Here is a 19,860-nt window from a genome sequence, read left to right as displayed (position 1 = left end):
CTGAGAGATTTGGGGAGGGGGGGGGGGACGATCGCGCCTACCACCCCCCTCCTCTGAATCGGCCAATGGTGAGAGCCCTAGTCAGAGTGAGTCCGGCTGAGGAAAATTTAGGTCAGCCTGAGTCCGAATCAGTACATTCGAGGAAAAGTTTAGTCAGTCTGAGTTTGAGTGAGTCCGGTTGAAAAAAAAAAAAACATTGGTGAGTCAGAGTCCGGGTGACTTTCGTTGGGGAGAAATTCTGTGGGCCTGAGTCCGAATGACTGCCGAGCAAAAAGTTAATTTATTGAGTGAGGCTAAATGAGCATAATTTATTTTGCCAACCTATGTCCCTCACACCTAAATTTTTTATTATTTATTTTATCTGCACCTTTCTGAAGTTTTCGGTCACGCAAAAATGATAATTTTTCGCTCGCAACCAACGATGCTGACACCGACGCCAGAATTTCTTCGGAACGAGCTCTCTAGCGCGGTCGCGTTAACTCCCGTTAGTTTGTTGGTGGTGTCTTTTATTCGGATATAATTTGTGCGAATATCATCAAATTTAACAACAGCAACGACGGTTAATATCCATGCATGTTTAACAGAAAATACATCATATGGTAGTTTGTCAAAAAGTGTTTCCTTCTTATTGTTCTTAACGCCAAGCTATCGTGAGCATTCCGGACGTTTTATATTCCGGGCACACCTGTAGAAGTCAACGCAAATTGCGAAGAGCTGTCAGGTGGGAGCACTTACAACTCACTCATGTACAATCTTTCTTTTCCTTTTGCTACGATGGCCGATAAGGCCTTTGGTCCGCAGATAGTTACAAGGACGTTGACTTCTCCACGCCTCGTGAAGGACTCCGTTCATTTTGTTGTTGGAGCCGGAGCTGCTGGTAATATGATAACAGCCGTCCCAGGCAAGGGAAGAGATCGCCGACAATGAATACATCTCGAGAAAATCCAACAAAAACGTATATTCGAGCACTGGGGTTTTCGCACTTAAGCTCAAAGAGATTGCCGCGATCGTATCTCTCAAGGCCCGTGGACTGTCTCCAAAGAGGGCCGTATTTAGGAGGTCATTGAGGGTGTTCTGACGGCCCCCGACGTTTTCTAGTGTTTTAACTTGTCCGGTGATACTAAAGCATATACACGCCGTCACATATACTATCAGTTGCCGAAGTAAGCTGGTCTACACATTAACACCGGGAAAAAAATCCTCGGTATGGCCTTGTCTCCAAAGAAACCTTGCAGGACCCCTGGATATCTTAGAGCACTTGCAGCTTGCCTTAACTACCCATTAGTGATCTCTCTTGATCGTGAATCTTCCCTCTGCAGTATACGGATCCCTTAAGGTGTGGGCTAAGACCTGTCACCTGAGAGTAGCGAAGACATTTGCCGTCTGACTGTTTATACAGGAGGTTGCACGCGATAACGACTTCTTTTAAGGCAAAGGGATCCCTCGCTCAGATTAAGAGATCGAGCACCTTCAGCAACCACTTGCGCCGAAGCAAACGTTCTTCTCAGTCTCTTCTTGACATCTCAGACAGAGAGATGGCCCCGGACCTCAAGGAGTTCGTGCACAGCGCTGTCGAGGCGAACTCGCAGGATCTGCGGGGACTGAGTCGCTTCGTGTGGGAGCATCCGGAGCTCGCCTTCAAGGAGGTGCAATGCCACGACTGGCTCTCGGATTTCCTGGAACGACGCGGCTTCACCGTGACCCGTCGCTACCTTCTGGATACTGCATTCAGGGCAGAGTTCGACGCTCCAGGAGGGCCAGAAGGTATAGACCATTCCTGGGTAGCGCACGGCAGACAGTGCCCCAGAGTGAATCGGGACAAGTGCAGGATAACGAATGATAAGTTACAACTACCCCACCTTTTGGTTCTGCTCCAGAAGGTAGAACCGATGGGCCTGGGATTACATAAGAATTCTATTTCGAGGCTGATCCAATAACGCGCATTCTGTGTTGATGCTTGAAACGCGGAAATCAACTAGACAAGAACGAGGTTTCTTAATGAACGTCTAGCTATTGACGTATGATGTCATATCGAGACAGTAAAGGTGAGTGGTCGGCCTGAAATAATTGTCTGACTTGCTACTCAGAGTTACGCAAAAGGAAGGGGTTTGAAAAAGAGGGAAAATGTGTTGGTTATGATGAAGGTGCAACGAAGCAAAACCTCGAATGCTCAGAAGCAGTCTAGTCTCTTGTCTACTATTTAGAGAAGTGAAACTAGTTCCGTATACTTCAACAATGCTTTTCGTTCTATATATTTCTGTATAGAGCTGAAATGTGTTTTTTTTTCAGTTATAAGGCAGCGGTGGGAGAGCTACTCAATCTACATCCCCATGATCTGTGAATGAAGAAACGTAATGAATTGAAGAAATTCCTCCGTGTATTTTAAATGCGTAATCATCATCTTCATTAGCCTGACTACGCCCACTGCTGGGCAAAGGCCTCTCTCATGATCCACCAATGAACCCGATCTTGCGCTTTCTGCTGCCACGTTATCCCTGCGAACTTTTTAGTCTCATCGGCCCACCTGACTTTCTGTCTCCCCTTAATGCGTTTGCCTTCTATGGGGACCCAGTCAGTTGCCCTTAATGGCCAACGGTTATCCTGCCTTCGTGCTACGAGCCCAGCCCATGCTCATTTCTTCACTTTGATTTCAACTATGATATCCTTAACCACAATTTGTTTCCTGACCCACTCTGCTCCCTTCTTGTCTCGCAAGGTTACACCTATCATTTTCCTTTCCATCGCTCGCTGCGTCATCTTCAATTTAAGCTGAACCTTCTTTGTAAGCTTCCAGGTTTCTGCTCCGTCAATAAGTGCCGGCATGCAGCTGTTATATATCTTCTTCTTGAGGGCTAGTGGCAGATTACCATTCATTATTTAAGAATGGGATTACGCAATAATATCTTTTTACACAACGTGTGTATGATTAGCCGTCGCCTTTCTTTCTCGTCGGCTGTTTTGGCGGACTACATGTTGTTCAGTTTCCGATAGCGCAATTAGCTATTAACCTGCACGAAGAAAGAAGAGTGGATTCGGGAACAAGTCGTTTAAAGTGAAATCAGCGACATCGATAAAAAAGTGTACTAGGGCAGGTCAGGGCATGTTGGCGCGTCATAATGCCATAGTGCAATGACGCATGCTCTGTTTTGGCATAAAGAGAATAGCGAAAAGCGAAGACGAGAACGACAAACAATACTGTCATTCACTCTCATCTTGTTGCCTGTCATTCCCTTCATCGCTTTTGCATCTTCGCACTCAAACTGACGTGCGCAACTCATGGCAATATGACTTTTGGTAGGTTAAGTAGTAATACGAAGGACGTATAACCTATTGGTAAGTTAAACAGAGATGCGGAATGGACAGCAAGGGGTAGGAGGCGTAACCGAGAGTGGTAAATGATTAGATGGAGCGATAAAATCAGGAAGCTCGCCGGTATACAATCGAACCTGCTCGCGCAGTATAGGGTAAATAAAAGCACATTGGGAAAATTGCCTACTTAAAGGAAAAGGGGCAGAGCTCTTAGCTCACGGTACACTATCCCCGTATGCTATGTTGAACGGTGTAGACAAGTGAAAATGTAACGATTAATGTTAACAAAAAATAGATTAAAAAATGACAACGAAGCGTTCTACATAATTTTCAACGTTTAACAATGGCTTCAATTCAGAAAGAGTCACATCAAACAAAGAAAAAAAAACAGAGCAGACAAAAGCAAGAACGAGCGTATAGCCTTCTTGTTAGAAAGGTGAAGAACTGGGGGCATAGCCAGAAATTGTTTCGTGTCGAAGGGGGGGGGGGGGGGCGTTCTATTTATGTTCAGTGAGTTCGTGTGTGCGTTTGTGTGTGTTGTACACGTGCAAAACTGAAAAAATTCGGGGATGGTTTGAGTCGCCCTAGTCCGCCCCCTGCCTGGCTGTAGCAGTGATTACAAGAACACTCAGATGTGTTCAACAACACGCAAATGTGTACGCTTCTCAATATTTGGACGATAAAGAAAAGGAGTAGACAGTATGGGAGGGAGAAGCTCGCCCGAACATTTATTCTAATACCAATATATATCCTGCACACGCGGTCACATCAGTCCAATCTTTAGCCAAACTACGAAAGAATTTAATGTGCAAGTGATTGTTAAATGCGAACTCTCCTTATATTTCAACGCGATAGACAGTTTTGCTGTTACAACTTCCGTCGGCTATCACCGCAGTCTCAGTAGACATCTTAGTGAAGTCTTAATCTTGGCGTCTCGTTGCTTGGAATGCAAATGCGTACCTTTATTTGACAGGACAACAGTGTTGCCACTCACCGCCTAGCCTTCTCCCATAGTTTGTTTTCAACATCGTTGTTCCACTCCTTCCTCCATGTCTCCCTGAATTCTTATGACGAAATTATCAGTATGCTCATGTGAGAAAAACAATAATAAAAAACAATCATGTGATTCTCTAATCTCGTTGTGTTAAAGCATCGTTTATGTCCTCTCTTTCTTGGTCCCGTGTAAGCACCATGGGTAAGTATGTAACACGATTCAAGTGGTTCGGGCGTACGGGCTGTTTTAGTGCTCACATTATGTTTACCCGTTGCACTTCAAGAATTCTTTCCTTCTCTGTTATCTTATCTATACATGCAGGTCCTTGCGTGGCCTTACTGTGCGAGTACGATGCACTTCCCGATATAGGCCACGCTTGTGGGCACAACCTTATCGCCGAATCGTCCGTGGGCGCAGCTCTGGCTGTCGTAGAGGCCATGAAGAACCACAGGGACATTCGTGGGAAAGTATGAAATCCTCTTTTTGTTATCACAACCATATAGAGGCAACATGTGAATCATTACGCTTTGTATTAGGTGTACTCAACTCGCTACCACTAGAGATATGTGTACCAGAAATTTTTCGAAAAATGCGTATTGTTACACTGTTCAGGAATCTTTGGTGGGCGGGCATATTCAAAGGGTGGTGATAGAGAAGTTGATTCAGCGAGCAATGAAAAGGAATATAATAGGTGTAACGCGGTGGGACAAGAAGAGAGCAGAATGTATCAGGGAACAAACGGGTGTTAAAGTGATCATAGTCGAAATCAAGAAGAAATGGTGATGGGAAGAGCATGTAGCACGAAGGCAAGATAACCGCTGGTCATTAAGGATTACAGACTCAATTCCAAGAGTAGGCAATAGGTGGGCAGATGAGATTAGGAAGTTTGAGGGTGTAAAGGGGCAGCAGGAAGCACACGCTTGGGCGGAACATCGGAGAGGCCCGTCGTCCTGCAGCGGGCGTATTCAGGTGATGATGATGATGATTGAAGAGGTCGTGGGGTCCGAATTTTTTTACTCACACCCCTCGCTCCCTTGCTAAGTTCACGATGTACCCCTAAAAGAAAAAAGTGGGAGGTTCTGCCCCCCTCCTCCCTGGCTTTCCCATAAGCTGTGCTTTTTCGGGGCAAGATTTCTTATTGCGCTTCGCATTACGAGACGAAGTGAGTGATGGACATGAGCCATAACCATATAGGCCAATTCATCGGTGTGCTTTTTCTGGATAATGAACTCATAGCTTATAGCATGCAGGCTTGCGTTACTACAGGGTACTAACGTCGCGATAACACCTGCTGTGGTAGTGCGAAATGCTCTCGCTCCCTTTTCGTCTGTACCATGTCCGCCGCGAGCGTATATCCAGCTAACAATGAATGTAGAATTAAAAGAAGGTCTAAGTCTTGCACTTTCGCGCTGTTGCTATAGGTGTATAACTGCGAAACTGTCTACGCGCAGTACTACGTCTTCCTAATGATGTAATGAGATAACCTTTCACGGGAGAGTTACGGTTTACCGATGAGCTCCACATCTCGAGCTTCGCCCACTTATCGTCATTCATTCCGTGGATGTGGCGTGAATTTTTTTTCATCACTCGTGTTGAGAACGACGCTAACTTTTTGTATTTGATGATGCATAAATAGATTTTGCCTTCACAATCTATCCCCTTCTTTATAGGCCCTTTCACTACAAACACAGACCCTTGATGACTTCTGGTTTGGTGCACCGGAAGTGATCTCTGAATAACATAGGCGGGCAAAAAGAAAATAGCTCGCTGATTTTCTACACTTTCCTTCCATCAATTGGCAACATATATTGAAATAAATGTTTTTTTGAGCTACATAAAAACTACAAGGGATTGCTTTGAACATTACGCACGCTCTTTTTATCTAATAACATAATAAAATATTATCGTTACCCTTGAAAAAACGGGAAAACGTCCTTTCAGTTTCGACTTTACGAGCTGATAAATAAGGTGACCGGAAGTTTTTTTTCGGGCACAACGTTTGTAACCCTGAAACCATCTATAAGGGCTTAGCTTCGCCACAGCCAGGCTAAACTGCACCTGCGCGCAGTCTAACTCGGCTCTGGCTTCACTCTCGCAACTCTTGTGCCGCCCGCCAGGTGGTGGTACTGGGCACGCCAGCTGAGGAAAACCGTTGCGGCAAGGAGCTGTTGATACGAAAGGGAGCCCTGAATGGAGTAGACGCGGCAATCATGGCGCACCCTGCTCCATTCGACGTCGTGTCTATTGGCTTCGCCGCGACGCAACATGTGAGTGCACGATGCTGAACCACAAACACACAAGTAAAAGTGGTCAAAGTGTATCTTTCGTTGTTCGCTGAAAGCCTGACCACCACATGTACGTACGTGTTGCATGCAGCGTGTCAGCTCATGTCTTTCGACGTGGCGCCCCGCCTTCTAGTTACTGTGAGAGAGGGCGCGGTGCCGCGTGCAAAAGCCGCGCGCTGACACGTGGTAAAGGGTACCTACAACGGGTACCTGAAACGGGTACGTGTGGTCAGGCCTGTAGTAGTTCGCCGCGTTGTAGTCAGCAGGCTTCATGCCAGACGGGTGTCGTGTTAGAATGTTTCATACATTCAAACAACTTGAGTGGCAAGAGAGTTTCATGGCCTCACCAAGTGCGTGACGACTCCTCCCACGAGTGCATCTCCGGCGCCTTCCTGGTTACATCTGAAGTTGGAACCAACTTGACGGAAAACGTCCCGGACGACACGTTTCTCCACTGCCGCAACAAGCACGGACCGCATATACAGGTCCCATGTGCGTCGTTTTTTCAATCGACAGCCTCGCTTGATGTCTCGGTACACAACTCAACTGCGTCGCATGGAAATGAGGAGCATCTGGTCGCGCAGAACTGGCCGTTTCAATTTATCCTAATTTATTGATTGATATGTGGGGTTTAACGTCCCAAAGCGACTATATGACTATGAGAGACGCCGTAGTGGAGGGCTCCGGAAATTTCGACCCCCTGGGGTTCTTTAACGCGCACCCAAATCTGAGTACATGGGCCTACAACATTTCTGCCTCCATCGCAAATGCAGCCGCCGCAGCCGTGATTCGAGCCCGCGACCTGCGTGTCAGCTGCCGAGTACTTTAGCCACTAACTAGACCACCACGGCGGGGCTTTCAATTTGTCATGAAAACCCATACCTAGAAACTGAATACAGTGGTGAAAAGCCAGCCATGACATATAATTCATTCTTTTCAGAATTAGCGAAGTAGCCACTGTTTAAGTACAGACTGCGTAAGGCGCTACGCACGCCTGTGCAGCTGCACACTTTCTTGATACTGTTGCCGATAATGATTGTTAAAACACCCACTAGTTGCACAACGTTCTTCTTATGATGCCTTGCACGACTCGGTGACTCTTCCAGGCAATATTACATGTGTTAAGAGTACTCCCCTTGCTACCACTGGCGTAGCTAAGAGGGGGAGGGGAAGGGTTGGTGTGTTTACACTCTCTCCAAAGTTCACCAGTTTTGCTTGCGTATATATATATACACGTCCACATACAAACGCACGCAAAAACATGCATAAAATACTTGACGCCCACCCTCTCACCGAAGAAAATTTTTCAAGCCTCCTTGCTACCACCCGAAAAACTTGCGCTGGACTTCTACGTGCTGCGATGAATTCACTGTGTCTCTTTCCCTTTTGCTTTTTTCTCCTCCTCCACCTTTATTGTCCCCTTTAATGTTGCAGGGTAGCCAACTAGATGTATTTCTGGTTAACCACTCTGCCTTCTCCTTTTGTCTGCTTCCTTTCTTCTCTCCTTCGCCTTTTAGAGAGAGGGGGGTTGGGTGAACTTTTTTGCAGCGCCACCTCTCTTAATTAATCAATGTACGTAGCAAACTTTGAAACCCCCTCCCCTGCCCACCTCGAGCGCACGCCTATGCTAGCGCGTTAAAATGCGGCATATGCAGTTATATATACTCGCCGACTGCGTGGCTATAAAAGGGTACCCACAATGTGTGGTGTCTACATAAATTTACTTCTCATTACTTAACGCGCCACAGCTGACAGTCCGCTTCAAAGGCAAATCAGCTCATGCCGGTGCGTCGCCGTGGGAAGGCCTGAACGCCCTGGATGCTGCTGTCACCGCGTACGTCAACGTCAGCGTCCTCCGGCAGCAACTGAAGCCGACCGCTAGGATCCACGGTACGTGCAGCGTCTCGCTCGTGCGCTTCAACCGTAAGAGCGGAGTTAGTGGTTATAGCACCAGCGTAGACATCAGTGGCGCTCGACCCCCTCCGAAAATGGTCATTTTTATGTGTATACATGCACGTACATACAAACACGCACAGGAATATGCATATGAAGGGTTGACCCCCCTACCCCACTCGTCAAAAGTTTTGGCTATGTCCCTGGTGCTAAACAGTACAATAAGGGCTTAAAAGTCAACCCTGGCCCCTTTAAATTCTTTAAGGTCCTGTCCACGTGCTACCCGCACTGTCGCAAAACACGTGCCGGGACTCCTGTGGCACCCAAGCAGGGGGAATCTGAGTGAATGGGCAACCTCTTTCACCCTAAGCTTGGGTGCGGCAAGTGTCCCTGCACGGTGTTATGCCAGCGAGTCCTCGTCAAACGACCGTGCCTCTGAAAAAGGCAATCTGGGTCAAGGCCAGCCCGCAGTCGCCTGGCGCGATCAACTCGACGGAGTGAACACGCGCGGCGCCTCCCTGGCCCACGTGCGTTGAGTCAGCTGCGCGCGTGACAGCGAGCCGGCGTCCGCGTGTCTGGTGGTCTGACGCATGGCGCGGCGACCCCCATTGGCGGAATCTGCCCTGACGACCAGCGGCGCTTCTGATTGGACATTTTGGTTGGACCCGGTGTAAATAAAAGAAGCCCTGCGGCGCGTCGCGATCGGCGGTCCTACGAGAAGGGAGTCCCCGTGTCGGAGAGCCGACATGTGTGTGAGTCAGCGGTCTTAGGCGAAAGGCTGATCTATGTGTTAGAGAGGAGAGCTCGGCTCTTCGAGTCTCTGTCGGCCCCAGTGCCGAAATTGTAACGCCTCTGTAAATATGCTGTACATAAACCTTGTTTAACTCACCGTCGTCTAGTCCGCTCGTCTTATCGGCTCTGCGCAGAAGCAGTCGCGAGCTGATAAACATACGCTACCAAACGGCTGGTGACCTTCCCGGCGGAGTTGAAAGCAGTGGCGCCTCCGGGGCCGTGTTGGCGTCGCCGTCTTTCGCAACAGTGGTGGCAGCGGTGGGATCGGTCCGTCGTTCGCAACAGTGGTGGCATCGGTGGGATTCGGGGGTGGCTACGCAACAGTGGTTGGCAGCTGCGGGATCGGCCGGCGTCAGCGACATCGATGCGGTGAGTGCCTGATGTTTTCCCCTCAGTTCACCAGACTACTCTAGCTCAGGTTGTAGTAGTTTAGAGAAGGGCTGTGTGAAGCATTCGAGTGAGCTTTGATCGTTTCAAGCCAAGTTGAAGTGCTTTGAAACCAAAGTTAATGCGGAGGTGGTAAACACGGGAGAGTGAAAAATTGCTTGCGCGTCTTGCTAGTTGACTTATAGTGGGTACGGCAAGTAAATTGTTAACAGGGGCAAACAGCAAGAGGCTAGTGTGAACGATGGAGAACCTTAAAGTGAAGGAACTCATCGAAATTTGTGAGGAACTCGGCATTACTTTGAGCCGTGCGAAACGAAAGCAAGCGATCCTTGAGATCATGAAGGATGAGGGAGTGTCGGCTGAGGAAGTCGATGAGGCCTGGGTGGATATTAAAGCACGCCGTGAGGAGGCTGAAAGGCGAGAAGTAGAAGCTCGCGAACGTAAGGAAGCTGAAAGGCGAGAAGCTCGCGAACGTGAAGAAAGGTGAGAAGCTCGCGAACGTGAGGAGGCTGAAAGGCGCGAAGCTCGCGAAGAAGCTGAAAGGCGCGAGGCTCGCGAACGCGAAGAAGCTGAAAGGCGCGAACGTCGCGAGGAGGCCGAGAGACAAGAGCGCCTAGAGTTGAAACGACTAGAATTGGCAATCCTACAGTGTTCGCAGGCGCCTAGCGTAGCTTCTCCGACGATTCAGGTCAGCGGTATTAGAATTCGGGATCAATTGCCACCGTTCGTAATAGGCGAGGACATGGCGAAGTATCTCGTCAAGTTTGAACACGTCTGTGAGCGAAACGCTTTGGAGCGGCCTCTTTGGGCGCGGAACCTGCTAGCTCTTCTTCCCGGCGAAGTGTCCGACGCGATAACTTGCTTGTCTAGGGAAGCGTTTGAGAGCTATGACGAGGTTAAGGAAGTGCTCTTGAGACGTTATAAGTTGTCACCCGAGGCTTTCAGGCAAAGGTTCCGGTATGCTGAAAAGGGGAATGAGTCACACGTTGACTTCGCGTTTCGTCTTAAAGCCGATTTAATTGAATGGCTCAAGGGCGAAGGTGTTTATGACGACCGCGATAAAGTGGTGGAATGCGTTGCATTGGAGCAATTCTACCGCTGCATCGAGGATAATGCCAGACTTTGGCTGCAGGACAGACTTGGGGAAGTACAGTTAAATAAGGCAGCTGAGTTAGCTGAGGAGTATTATACTCGCCGAAAGTTGCACAGCAGGGCAGTGCGCGTTGAAAAGGATGAGAGAAAAGAGGGCTTTTCAAAGAAACCTGATCAACGGAGACCCGCTCCGCACCGTAATTTCAAGAAGGACCCGTCTCTTACGAAGGACAGTGTAGGGGAAGGGCAAACAGAAGCGGAGAAATCGAGTGAGGTTTCTACCACACAGGCATTTGAATCGGAAAACAAACGGAAGCCGCTAATCTGCTACAACTGCAAAAAGGAAGGACACATCGCGAGAAACTGTCAGGAAAAGTTTGCTTTCGCAACGATCCGAGAATCAGAAAAAAACATTCGGTTGTTGGAGCCGTATCTCCAAGAAATTAGGGTGAATGAGAAAACGTGCCGAGCACTTAGAGACTCAGCGGCAACCATGGACGTTGTCCATCCTTCATTGGTGTCTCCGGATGACTTCACAGGAGAATGCGCGTGGATCAGGCAAGTCGCCGAGGAGCAGAGTGTTCGCTTACCAATCGCCACGGTTGTCATTGAAGGCCCGTTCGGTAAGCTTCGCACCGAAGCGGCTGTGTCTGCCGCGCTGAACGATCGTTTTCCTTATCTTTTCTCCAACAACTCGGAGCAGCTCCTCAAAGAGCAGGGCAAATCGTTCTTCCCCAGCTTTGCGTGCATGGCCCTCACGCGATCGCAAGCGCGAAAGCTTTCGCGGAAGCTGGACCTGGTTCCATGCGGTGAACTCTCAAGTGACCTTGTCGGCGGGTCGACGGAACCCCAGAAAGGAAAGTTTCCGCATGAGTCATGTGAGCAGTCACGCGAGCGGCCCGTCGCCGACACGACCGGCGCGGTTTCCGGAGAAAGGGGAGACGACATGGCGCCATTGAGTCAGAGCGAGAGGGCTGCAACGCTCTCGCCTGTAGCGGAAAGTTGGAGCGAGCTGCCGAGAGTTGATCGAGAGACGCTCATTCGAGAGCAGAGTGAGGATCTCTCTATTGAAGCGCTAGTGGAAAGCCAAATTGAAGCGCTAGTGGAAAGCCAAATTGAAGCGCTAGTGGAAAGCCAAATTGAAGCGCTAGTGGAAAGCCAAATTGAAGCGCTAGTGGAAAGCCAAATTGAAGCGCTAGTGGAAAGCCAAATTGAAGCGCTAGTGGAAAGCCAGAAAAACGCGGCAAAAGTGCTGTCGAAGGAGCACTACGAGGAATCGGTGAAGAAGCGTGCCTTTGAAGTAGGGAGTCAGGTAATGCTGCCGCAGCCGTTCAAAAAGAACAAGCTAGAGGTTGATTGGGAAGGGCCCGCCAAAGTATTATCGAAGCCTTGCGATACAAATTATGAAGTGAAATTAGGAAGGCGGCCGGACAAAATTTACAACTTGATGAAACCATACGTTCAACATCAAGCGGTCGTAAATCTGTTGTTGAATGCTTCAAAGGAAGAGGAAGCAGAAATTTTGAGTTCTAGTGAGGTAATTGAAGGGGGATCGAAAGTAATCCGGGAGCAGATAAACCTAGAGCCTAGCTTAAGTGAAGGAGGACCTGAGAAAGAGGACCTGAGAAAGATTGGTTCCGAGTTTGAAGACGTGTTTTCGGACCGCCCCGGAAACATGAGGGTGATCGAACACGATATCGAGCTAAGCGGTGAGGAGTCAATCCGTAGCAAGCCGTATCGGTGTTCCCCTGTGCAACGTCGCAAGTGTGAGCCACTCTTGGTGCCGCATAGGTATCGTCGCCTAAACGTGGCCGGTTACTGAAGTGGAGCATGTTGCTCCACAGCGCAACTTTGACGTTCGCTATCAAAAAAATAAAGGAAAGGTAAACGCTAATGCAGGTGCATTGAGCAGTGCGTTCCAGCTAGTAACTTCTCAACCTTTCGGTTTCTGGCTGGCGATTCGGGGCAAAATTTTGACCTCATCACGACCTGGGCTGAGCGCTCTCGTTCAGAGTGATCTCAAGGGGCCAACTTTGTGGTATTCTAATTCGTTACGTTGTTGTACGTGGAAAAAAAAATTGGAGTTGTCATTTTAAGAGTCTTGTGTCCCACATGTGCCTCTTGATGTAGAGGGAACAAAATTCCGATAGACACGTAGATAGGTATATGTTGTACTATACTTTGTCTGGTGTTCTGTTGGGTGACCGAGGGCACTTGCTTGTGTCGTGTGTTGTCTGTTGTCGAACCGTTCTTGGCAAGTTGCAGAACCATCGACAAGTGCTGAAACCGAAGATGGTCAGAAGAGGCGAGTGAAGCTGGTCGACAAGTTGTGGCGACAAGCCAGTGGAGCTGGGATCCGTCGTCAAAAATGGGATGTGTTCCCGGAACAGTCTGGAGCTGTATTCTCCCCATGGCCCTGGAGGCGAACCTGGAGGGACCTGGCGAACGAGCGCACCTGACATCCGAGCCCCGTGGAAGCAGCTCGTCTTTCCGGTGCATTGTCTGGCGGCGGGGGTGCTGTTATGCCAGCGAGTCCTCGTCAAACGACCGTGCCTCTGAAAAAGGCAATCTGGGTCAAGGCCAGCCCGCAGTCGCCTGGCGCGATCAACTCGACGGAGTGAACACGCGCGGCGCCTCCCTGGCCCACGTGCGTTGAGTCAGCTGCGCGCGTGACAGCGAGCCGGCGTCCGCGTGTCTGGTAGTCTGACGCATGGCGCGGCGACCCCCATTGGCGGAATCTGCCCTGACGACCAGCGGCGCTTCTGATTGGACATTTTGGTTGGACCCGGTGTAAATAAAAGAAGCCCTGCGGCGCGTCGCGATCGGCGGTCCTACGAGAAGGGAGTCCCCGTGTCGGAGAGCCGACATGTGTGTGAGTCAGCGGTCTTAGGCGAAAGGCTGATCTATGTGTTAGAGAGGAGAGCTCGGCTCTTCGAGTCTCTGTCGGCCCCAGTGCCGAAATTGTAACGCCTCTGTAAATATGCTGTACATAAACCTTGTTTAACTCACCGTCGTCTCGTCCGCTCGTCTTATCGGCTCTGCGCAGAAGCAGTCGCGAGCTGATAAACATACGCTACCAAACGGCTGGTGACCTTCCCGGCGGAGTTGAAAGCAGTGGCGCCTCCGGGGCCGTGTTGGCGTCGCCGTCTTTCGCAACAGTGGTGGCTTCGGCGGGATCGGTCCGTCGTTCGCAACAGTGGTGGCAGCGGTGGGATCGGTCCGTCGTTCGCAACAGTGGTGGCATCGGTGGGATTCGGGGGTGGCTACGCAACAACGGGCGTAGTGACTGTGGAGGTAGCGCGTGGACAGGCCCACATGCCCTAAGGCCGACTCGGCACCTTTTGAAGCGGGGCTCCCCGGCCGGGAGAAGGATAACTTAGCCTAAGTTCGGCGTCCAATCAGTCACGGTCTTTTGGGAGTCACACCACGTTGTCTGATTCCGCTTACACCGTTAACTACTACAGCTGCCACAAGCACAAGGAGTTTTTTAAACATTAATCCTGGAGGTTGGTCGTCGGCATGTAGACGTATCACTTAGCATCGTGGAGGGTGCATCTACGTTAACTGGTGCTAATGCTGTCAAATACCAACAGACATTCTACTACTCTCTTAAATCAATGCACAGTAAATATATATATATATATATATATATATATATATATATATATATATATATATATATATATATATATATATATATAAGGGAAAGAAGTGTATACCTAAGGGCTCGTTTTTTCATGTTTTAACACAATATTAATGAGATATAACAGACAGTAATGCCAAGGAATGTACAGGGGAAGTTATTAGAACCAATGGAATGTAAATAAGAAGAAAGAAGAAAGAAAAGTGGATGAAAAAATTAACAACTGTGAGCAGGAATCGAACCTACGACCTTCGAATTACGCGTTCGATGCTCTAACCACTGAGCTATTACAGCGGCCCTCCCTCCATCCACTTTTTTGGGTTTATCTGTGAATTTAGAAGTAGGAGCGACAGTCAGCGCCATCTATAAACCAAACAACGAGTGTGAAAACACTCTTATGCGCATGTTTGGCGTCACGTAGCACGTGAACTTATTATGAGCGGGCAGCTGATTAATTGTCCCTCTTATACAACCTAAACACACCAAGTCTGCCAGTACGAGACCCTCGTTCAATGAAATAAGGGAAAGAGGTGTATACCTAAGGGCTCGTTTTTTCGTGTTTTAACACAATATAATGAGATATAACAGACAGTAATGCCAAGGAATGTACAGGGGAAGTTATTAGAACCAATGGAATGTAAATAAGAAGAAAGAAGAAAGAAAAGTGGATGAAAAAATTACCAACTGTGAGCAGGAATCGAACCTACGACCTTCGAATTACGCGTTCGATGCTCTAACCACTGAGCTATTACAGCGGCCCTCCCTCCATCCACTTTTTTGGGTTTATCTGTGAATTTAGAAGTAGGAGCGACAGTCAGCGCCATCTATAAGCCAAACAACGAGTGTGAAAACACTCTTATGCGCATGTTTGGCGTCACGTAGCACGTGAACTTATTATGAGCGGGCAGCTGATTAATTGTCCCTCTTATACAACCTAAACACACCAAGTCTGCCAGTACGAGACCCTCGTTCAATGAAATAAGGGAAAGAAGTGTATACCTAAGGGCTCGTTTTTTCGTGTTTTAACACAATATAATGAGATATAACAGACAGTAATGCCAAGGAATGTACAGGGGAAGTTATTAGAACCAATGGAATGTAAATAAAAAGAAAGAAGAAAGAAAAGTGGATGAAAAAATTACCAACTGTGAGCAGGAATCGAACCTACGACCTTCGAATTACGCGTTCGATGCTCTAACCACTGAGCTATTACAGCGGCCCTCCCTCCATCCACTTTTTTGGGTTTATCTGTGAATTTAGAAGTAAGAGCGACAGTCAGCGCCATCTATAAGCCAAACAACGAGTGTGAAAACACTTATGCGCATGTTTGGCGTCACGTAGCACGTGAACTTATTATGAGCGGGCAGCTGAATAATTGTCCTTCTTATACAACCTAAACACACCAAGTCTGCCAGTACGAGACCCTCGTTCAATGAAATAAGGGAAAGAAGTGTATACCTAAGGGCTCGTTTTTTCGTGTTTTAACACAATATTAATGAGATATAACAGACAGTAATGCCAAGGAATGTACAGGGGAAGTTATTAGTACCAATGGAATGTAAATAAGAAGAAAGAAGAAAGAAAAGTGGATGAAAAAATTACCAACTGTGAGCAGGAATCAAACCTACGACCTTCGAATTACGCGTTCGATGCTCTAACCACTGAGCTATTACAGCGGCCCTCCCTCCATCCACTGTTTTGGGTCTATCTGTGAATTTAGAAGTAGGAGCGAAAGTCAGCGCCATCTATAAGCGAAACAACGAGTGTGAAAACACTCTTATGCGCATGTTTGGCGTCACGTAGCACGTGAACTTATTATGAGCGGGCAGCTGATTAATTGTCCCTCTTATACAACCTAAACACACCAAGTCTGCCAGTACGAGACCCTCGTTCAATGAAATAAGGGAAAGAAGTGTATACCTAAGGGCTCGTTTTTTCGTGTTTTAACACAATATTAATGAGATATAACAGACAGTAATGCCAAGGAATGTACAGGGGAAGTTATTAGTACCAATGGAATGTAAATAAAAAGAAAGAAGAAAGAAAAGTGGATGAAAAAATTACCAACTGTGAGCAGGAATCAAACCTACGACCTTCGAATTACGCGTTCGATGCTCTAACCACTGAGCTATTACAGCGGCCCTCCCTCCATCCACTGTTTTGGGTCTATCTGTGAATTTAGAAGTAGGAGCGAAAGTCAGCGCCATCTATAAGCGAAACAACGAGTGTGAAAACACTCTTATGCGCATGTTTGGCGTCACGTAGCACGTGAACTTATTATGAGCGGGCAGCTGATTAATTGTCCCTCTTATACAACCTAAACACACCAAGTCTGCCAGTACGAGACCCTCGTTCAATGAAATAAGGGAAAGAAGTGTATACCTAAGGGCTCGTTTTTTCGTGTTTTAACACAATATTAATGAGATATAACAGACAGTAATGCCAAGGAATGTACAGGGGAAGTTATTAGAACCAATGGAATGTAAATAAGAAGAAAGAAGAAAGAAAAGTGGATGAAAAAATTACCAACTGTGATCAGGAATCGAACCTACGACCTTCGAATTACGCGTTCGATGCTCTAACCACTGAGCTATTACCACTATAACCACTGAGCTATTACATACGTACATACGTACATACATACATACATACATACATACATACATACATACATACATACATACATACATACATACATACATACATACATACATACATACATACATACATACATACTGTCAGAATGCCTTTGGTTTGTCAAGAAATACTTTGCATGTCACAGCATAAGGACGGGCTATATGGCAACTTAGAAGCTCTTGTCCCATCAGAGAAATGGGATATTCGAAGCTGGGCTTGAGCGTACCTGACGTACTTTTCTTTCTTTCTTTCTTTCTTTCTTTCTTTCTTTCACTGAATAGAGTCTACAAGGGGTCTCGTACCAAAGGCATGGCCGTGCTTCCGGTATATATATATATATATATATATATATATATATATATATATATGTATATGCATGTAAGGACTCGTTTTACTTTCGTGTTGTACCGATTTATACGATGAAGAGATCAACCATATTTATTTTTAAATTGTCCCTCTTTCGCGATGCTCACGATGTTAAAAGCACGCAAAGCGTTTACGCATCGGACGATTTGCAGGTGTGATCACCGAGGGCGGCAAATACCCGAACGTGATCCCCGAGATGACGGAGATGTCCTTCAGTGTCCGGGCTGTGAACGCCGAGGAACTGATCGAGCTCCGGCGGAGAGTGGAGGCCTGCTTCCGGGCTGCCGCAGACGCCACGGGCTGTTCCCTGGAGTTGGAAAGGAAGACGGCGTACATGAACGTCGTCCACAACGCCGCCATCGCGGAGACCTACCGGAAGCACGGCCACGCCTTTGGTACGCCACCTCTTGTAGACTCTTTTCAGAGAAAGAAAGAAAGAAAGAAAGAAAGAAAGAAAGAAAGAAAGAAAGAAAGAAAGAAAGAAGGAAAGAAAGAAAGAAAAGTACGTCAGGTACGCTCAAGCCCAGCTTCGAATATCCCATTTCTCTGATGGGACAAGAGCTTCTAAGTTGCCATTTAGCCCGTCCTTATGCTGTGACATGCAAATTATTTCTTGACAAACCAAAGGCATTCTGACAGTATGTATGTATGTATGTATGTATGTATGTATGTATGTATGTATGTATGTATGTATGTATGTATGTATGTATGTATGTACGTATGTACGTATGTATGTACGTACGTATGTATGTATGTATGCACGTATGTATATATGTATGTATGTATGTATGTATGTATGTATGTATGTATGTATGTATGTATGTATGTATGTACGTATGTACGTATGTATGTACGTACGTATGTATGTATGTATGTATGCACGTATGTATATATGTATGTATGTATGTATGTATGTATGTATGTATGTATGTATGTATGTATGTATGTATGTATGTATGTATGTATGTATGTATGTATGTATGTATGTATGTATGTATGTATGTATGTATGTATGTATGTATGTATGTATGTATGTATGTATGTATGTATGTATGTATGTATGTATGTATGTATGTATGTATCCTATTAAACTACACCCCGCTTCCCTCTATTCCTTCTACACAACAGGCATGACCTTCATGGACGACGTGGAGAAGAACCTGACACCCCTGGGAGGTGCCACTGACTGCGGCAATGTGTCGTACCGGGTGCCGGCAATACACCCGATGTTCCGCATCCACGTCGACACTGGTTCAGCCAACCATACGCGAGGCTTCGCCGCCGTAGCCAACGCTGCGGACTCGCAGCAGCCCACTTTGCTGGTGGCCAAGGTCCTCGCACTGACGGCGCTCGATCTGCTCAGGAACGCCGAGCTACTGAGCGAAGCCAGGCGGGAGTTTGCCGCCCTGAAACTACCGCGGGAAAAAGAGCTACAGGCTGTAATGTAATTAACTCAAACACTACGCACTTTAAAAGTAGAGCAGTCAATATATTTAGATATATAAGTTACTCTTTGAAGACTCATCTAGAGTTAATTTCATCATAATATGGTTATTAATAAAAACAAAAGCTACGGTCCAGGTGTCTTCGCCGAATTTCATGCTGAAACCTCTCAACCCGAATGTCAATGTGATGCCGTAAAAAATTCTCAGACAAAAGCAGTTGGAGAATGAATGTTTCGACTCTTGTCCAGCTCTTGTCCAGGGGCCCAAATGCTAACTCTCCGACTCCCCTGTGGACAGGCGAGTTGGCGTTGCAGTCTTTCACTTTGGTGCCTTTTTAAAGTATATTATCACTATGTAACCTTGACACTAATTACAATAAAATTTATTCTGATTCTGACTTGAAGATGACAACACTGAAGCGTAGCCAGAAATTTTTCGGTCGCTGAAAAAAGAAAAGGAACCCCCTCCCCCCTTTGCTCTGGTTGCTCCAATGCGGTTGCAGGACAGCTTGTCAAGGTGACAAGACCTTTTTTCAAAATGTTGCCTAATGTGACGTCATGTATCTGAAACTTGTCTTCTTTTTTTTTGCCTCTCGTATACTGGCCACATATGAAATACTTGACAACTTCATTGAACTTTCGGCAAGGTTTAATGTGACCTGGGCTCAAGTGTCTCACGATGGAACGCCAAGGTCTTGCTTCAACACCACCTCGCGGGCTGGCTGGACTGGCCACGTTTGGATGACGAGTTATGGGCTGCCCAGTGCAGCGGCCCACCTTTACGACATGGTCCCCGTAGCAACTGCTATCATTCTGGCAACTATACTACAAGCCCACAACACGTGTTAGAGTCCTGCTGGTCCTTCCAGGCACAAGTTTTAAACCACATGTTGGCTCATAAATTTCTCGAAGCTTCCAACGTTAGGTTTCAGGCTAATTTCTAACAAGTTATAACGTATTAGGAACTATATTGTCCCTAGCAGACACCGTTAAAACCTATGCCATCACCTCGAGAGCT

At 47.2% G+C, this 19,860-nt stretch overlaps 1 protein-coding gene across 1 annotated transcript; it reads left to right on the top strand.

Annotated features, from left to right (window-relative positions):
• The first annotated feature begins 1,138 nt into the window (after positions 1–1,138).
• Positions 1,139–19,240, top strand: LOC119167459 (peptidase M20 domain-containing protein 2). Its single transcript, XM_037418934.2, has 6 exons — positions 1,139–1,764; positions 4,625–4,770; positions 6,421–6,570; positions 8,337–8,478; positions 17,551–17,793; positions 18,527–19,240. Exons 1-6 carry the CDS (start codon positions 1,536–1,538, stop codon positions 18,844–18,846), a joined length of 1,230 nt encoding a protein of 409 aa, XP_037274831.1. The 5' UTR covers positions 1,139–1,535; the 3' UTR covers positions 18,847–19,240.
• The last annotated feature ends 620 nt before the right edge of the window (positions 19,241–19,860 follow it).

The sequence above is a fragment of the Rhipicephalus microplus genome, chromosome 6 (genome assembly GCF_043290135.1).
Source record: "Rhipicephalus microplus isolate Deutch F79 chromosome 6, USDA_Rmic, whole genome shotgun sequence".
NCBI classification, from domain to species: Eukaryota; Metazoa; Arthropoda; class Arachnida; order Ixodida; family Ixodidae; genus Rhipicephalus; species Rhipicephalus microplus.
The sequence above is the reverse complement of the archived record's forward strand: the minus strand, read 5'-3'. Positions and strand labels throughout refer to the sequence as shown.

Bases quoted from the DNA above. Each gene is read 5' to 3' on its own strand.
- LOC119167459 (XM_037418934.2), top strand. From the start codon at position 1,536: ATGGCCCCGGACCTCAAGGAGTTCGTGCACAGCGCTGTCGAGGCGAAC. The intron at 1,765-4,624 runs GTATAGACCATT...CTATACATGCAG, and splicing joins CGCTCCAGGAGGGCCAGAAG to GTCCTTGCGTGGCCTTACTG. The intron at 17,794-18,526 runs GTACGCCACCTC...TCTACACAACAG, and splicing joins GAAGCACGGCCACGCCTTTG to GCATGACCTTCATGGACGAC.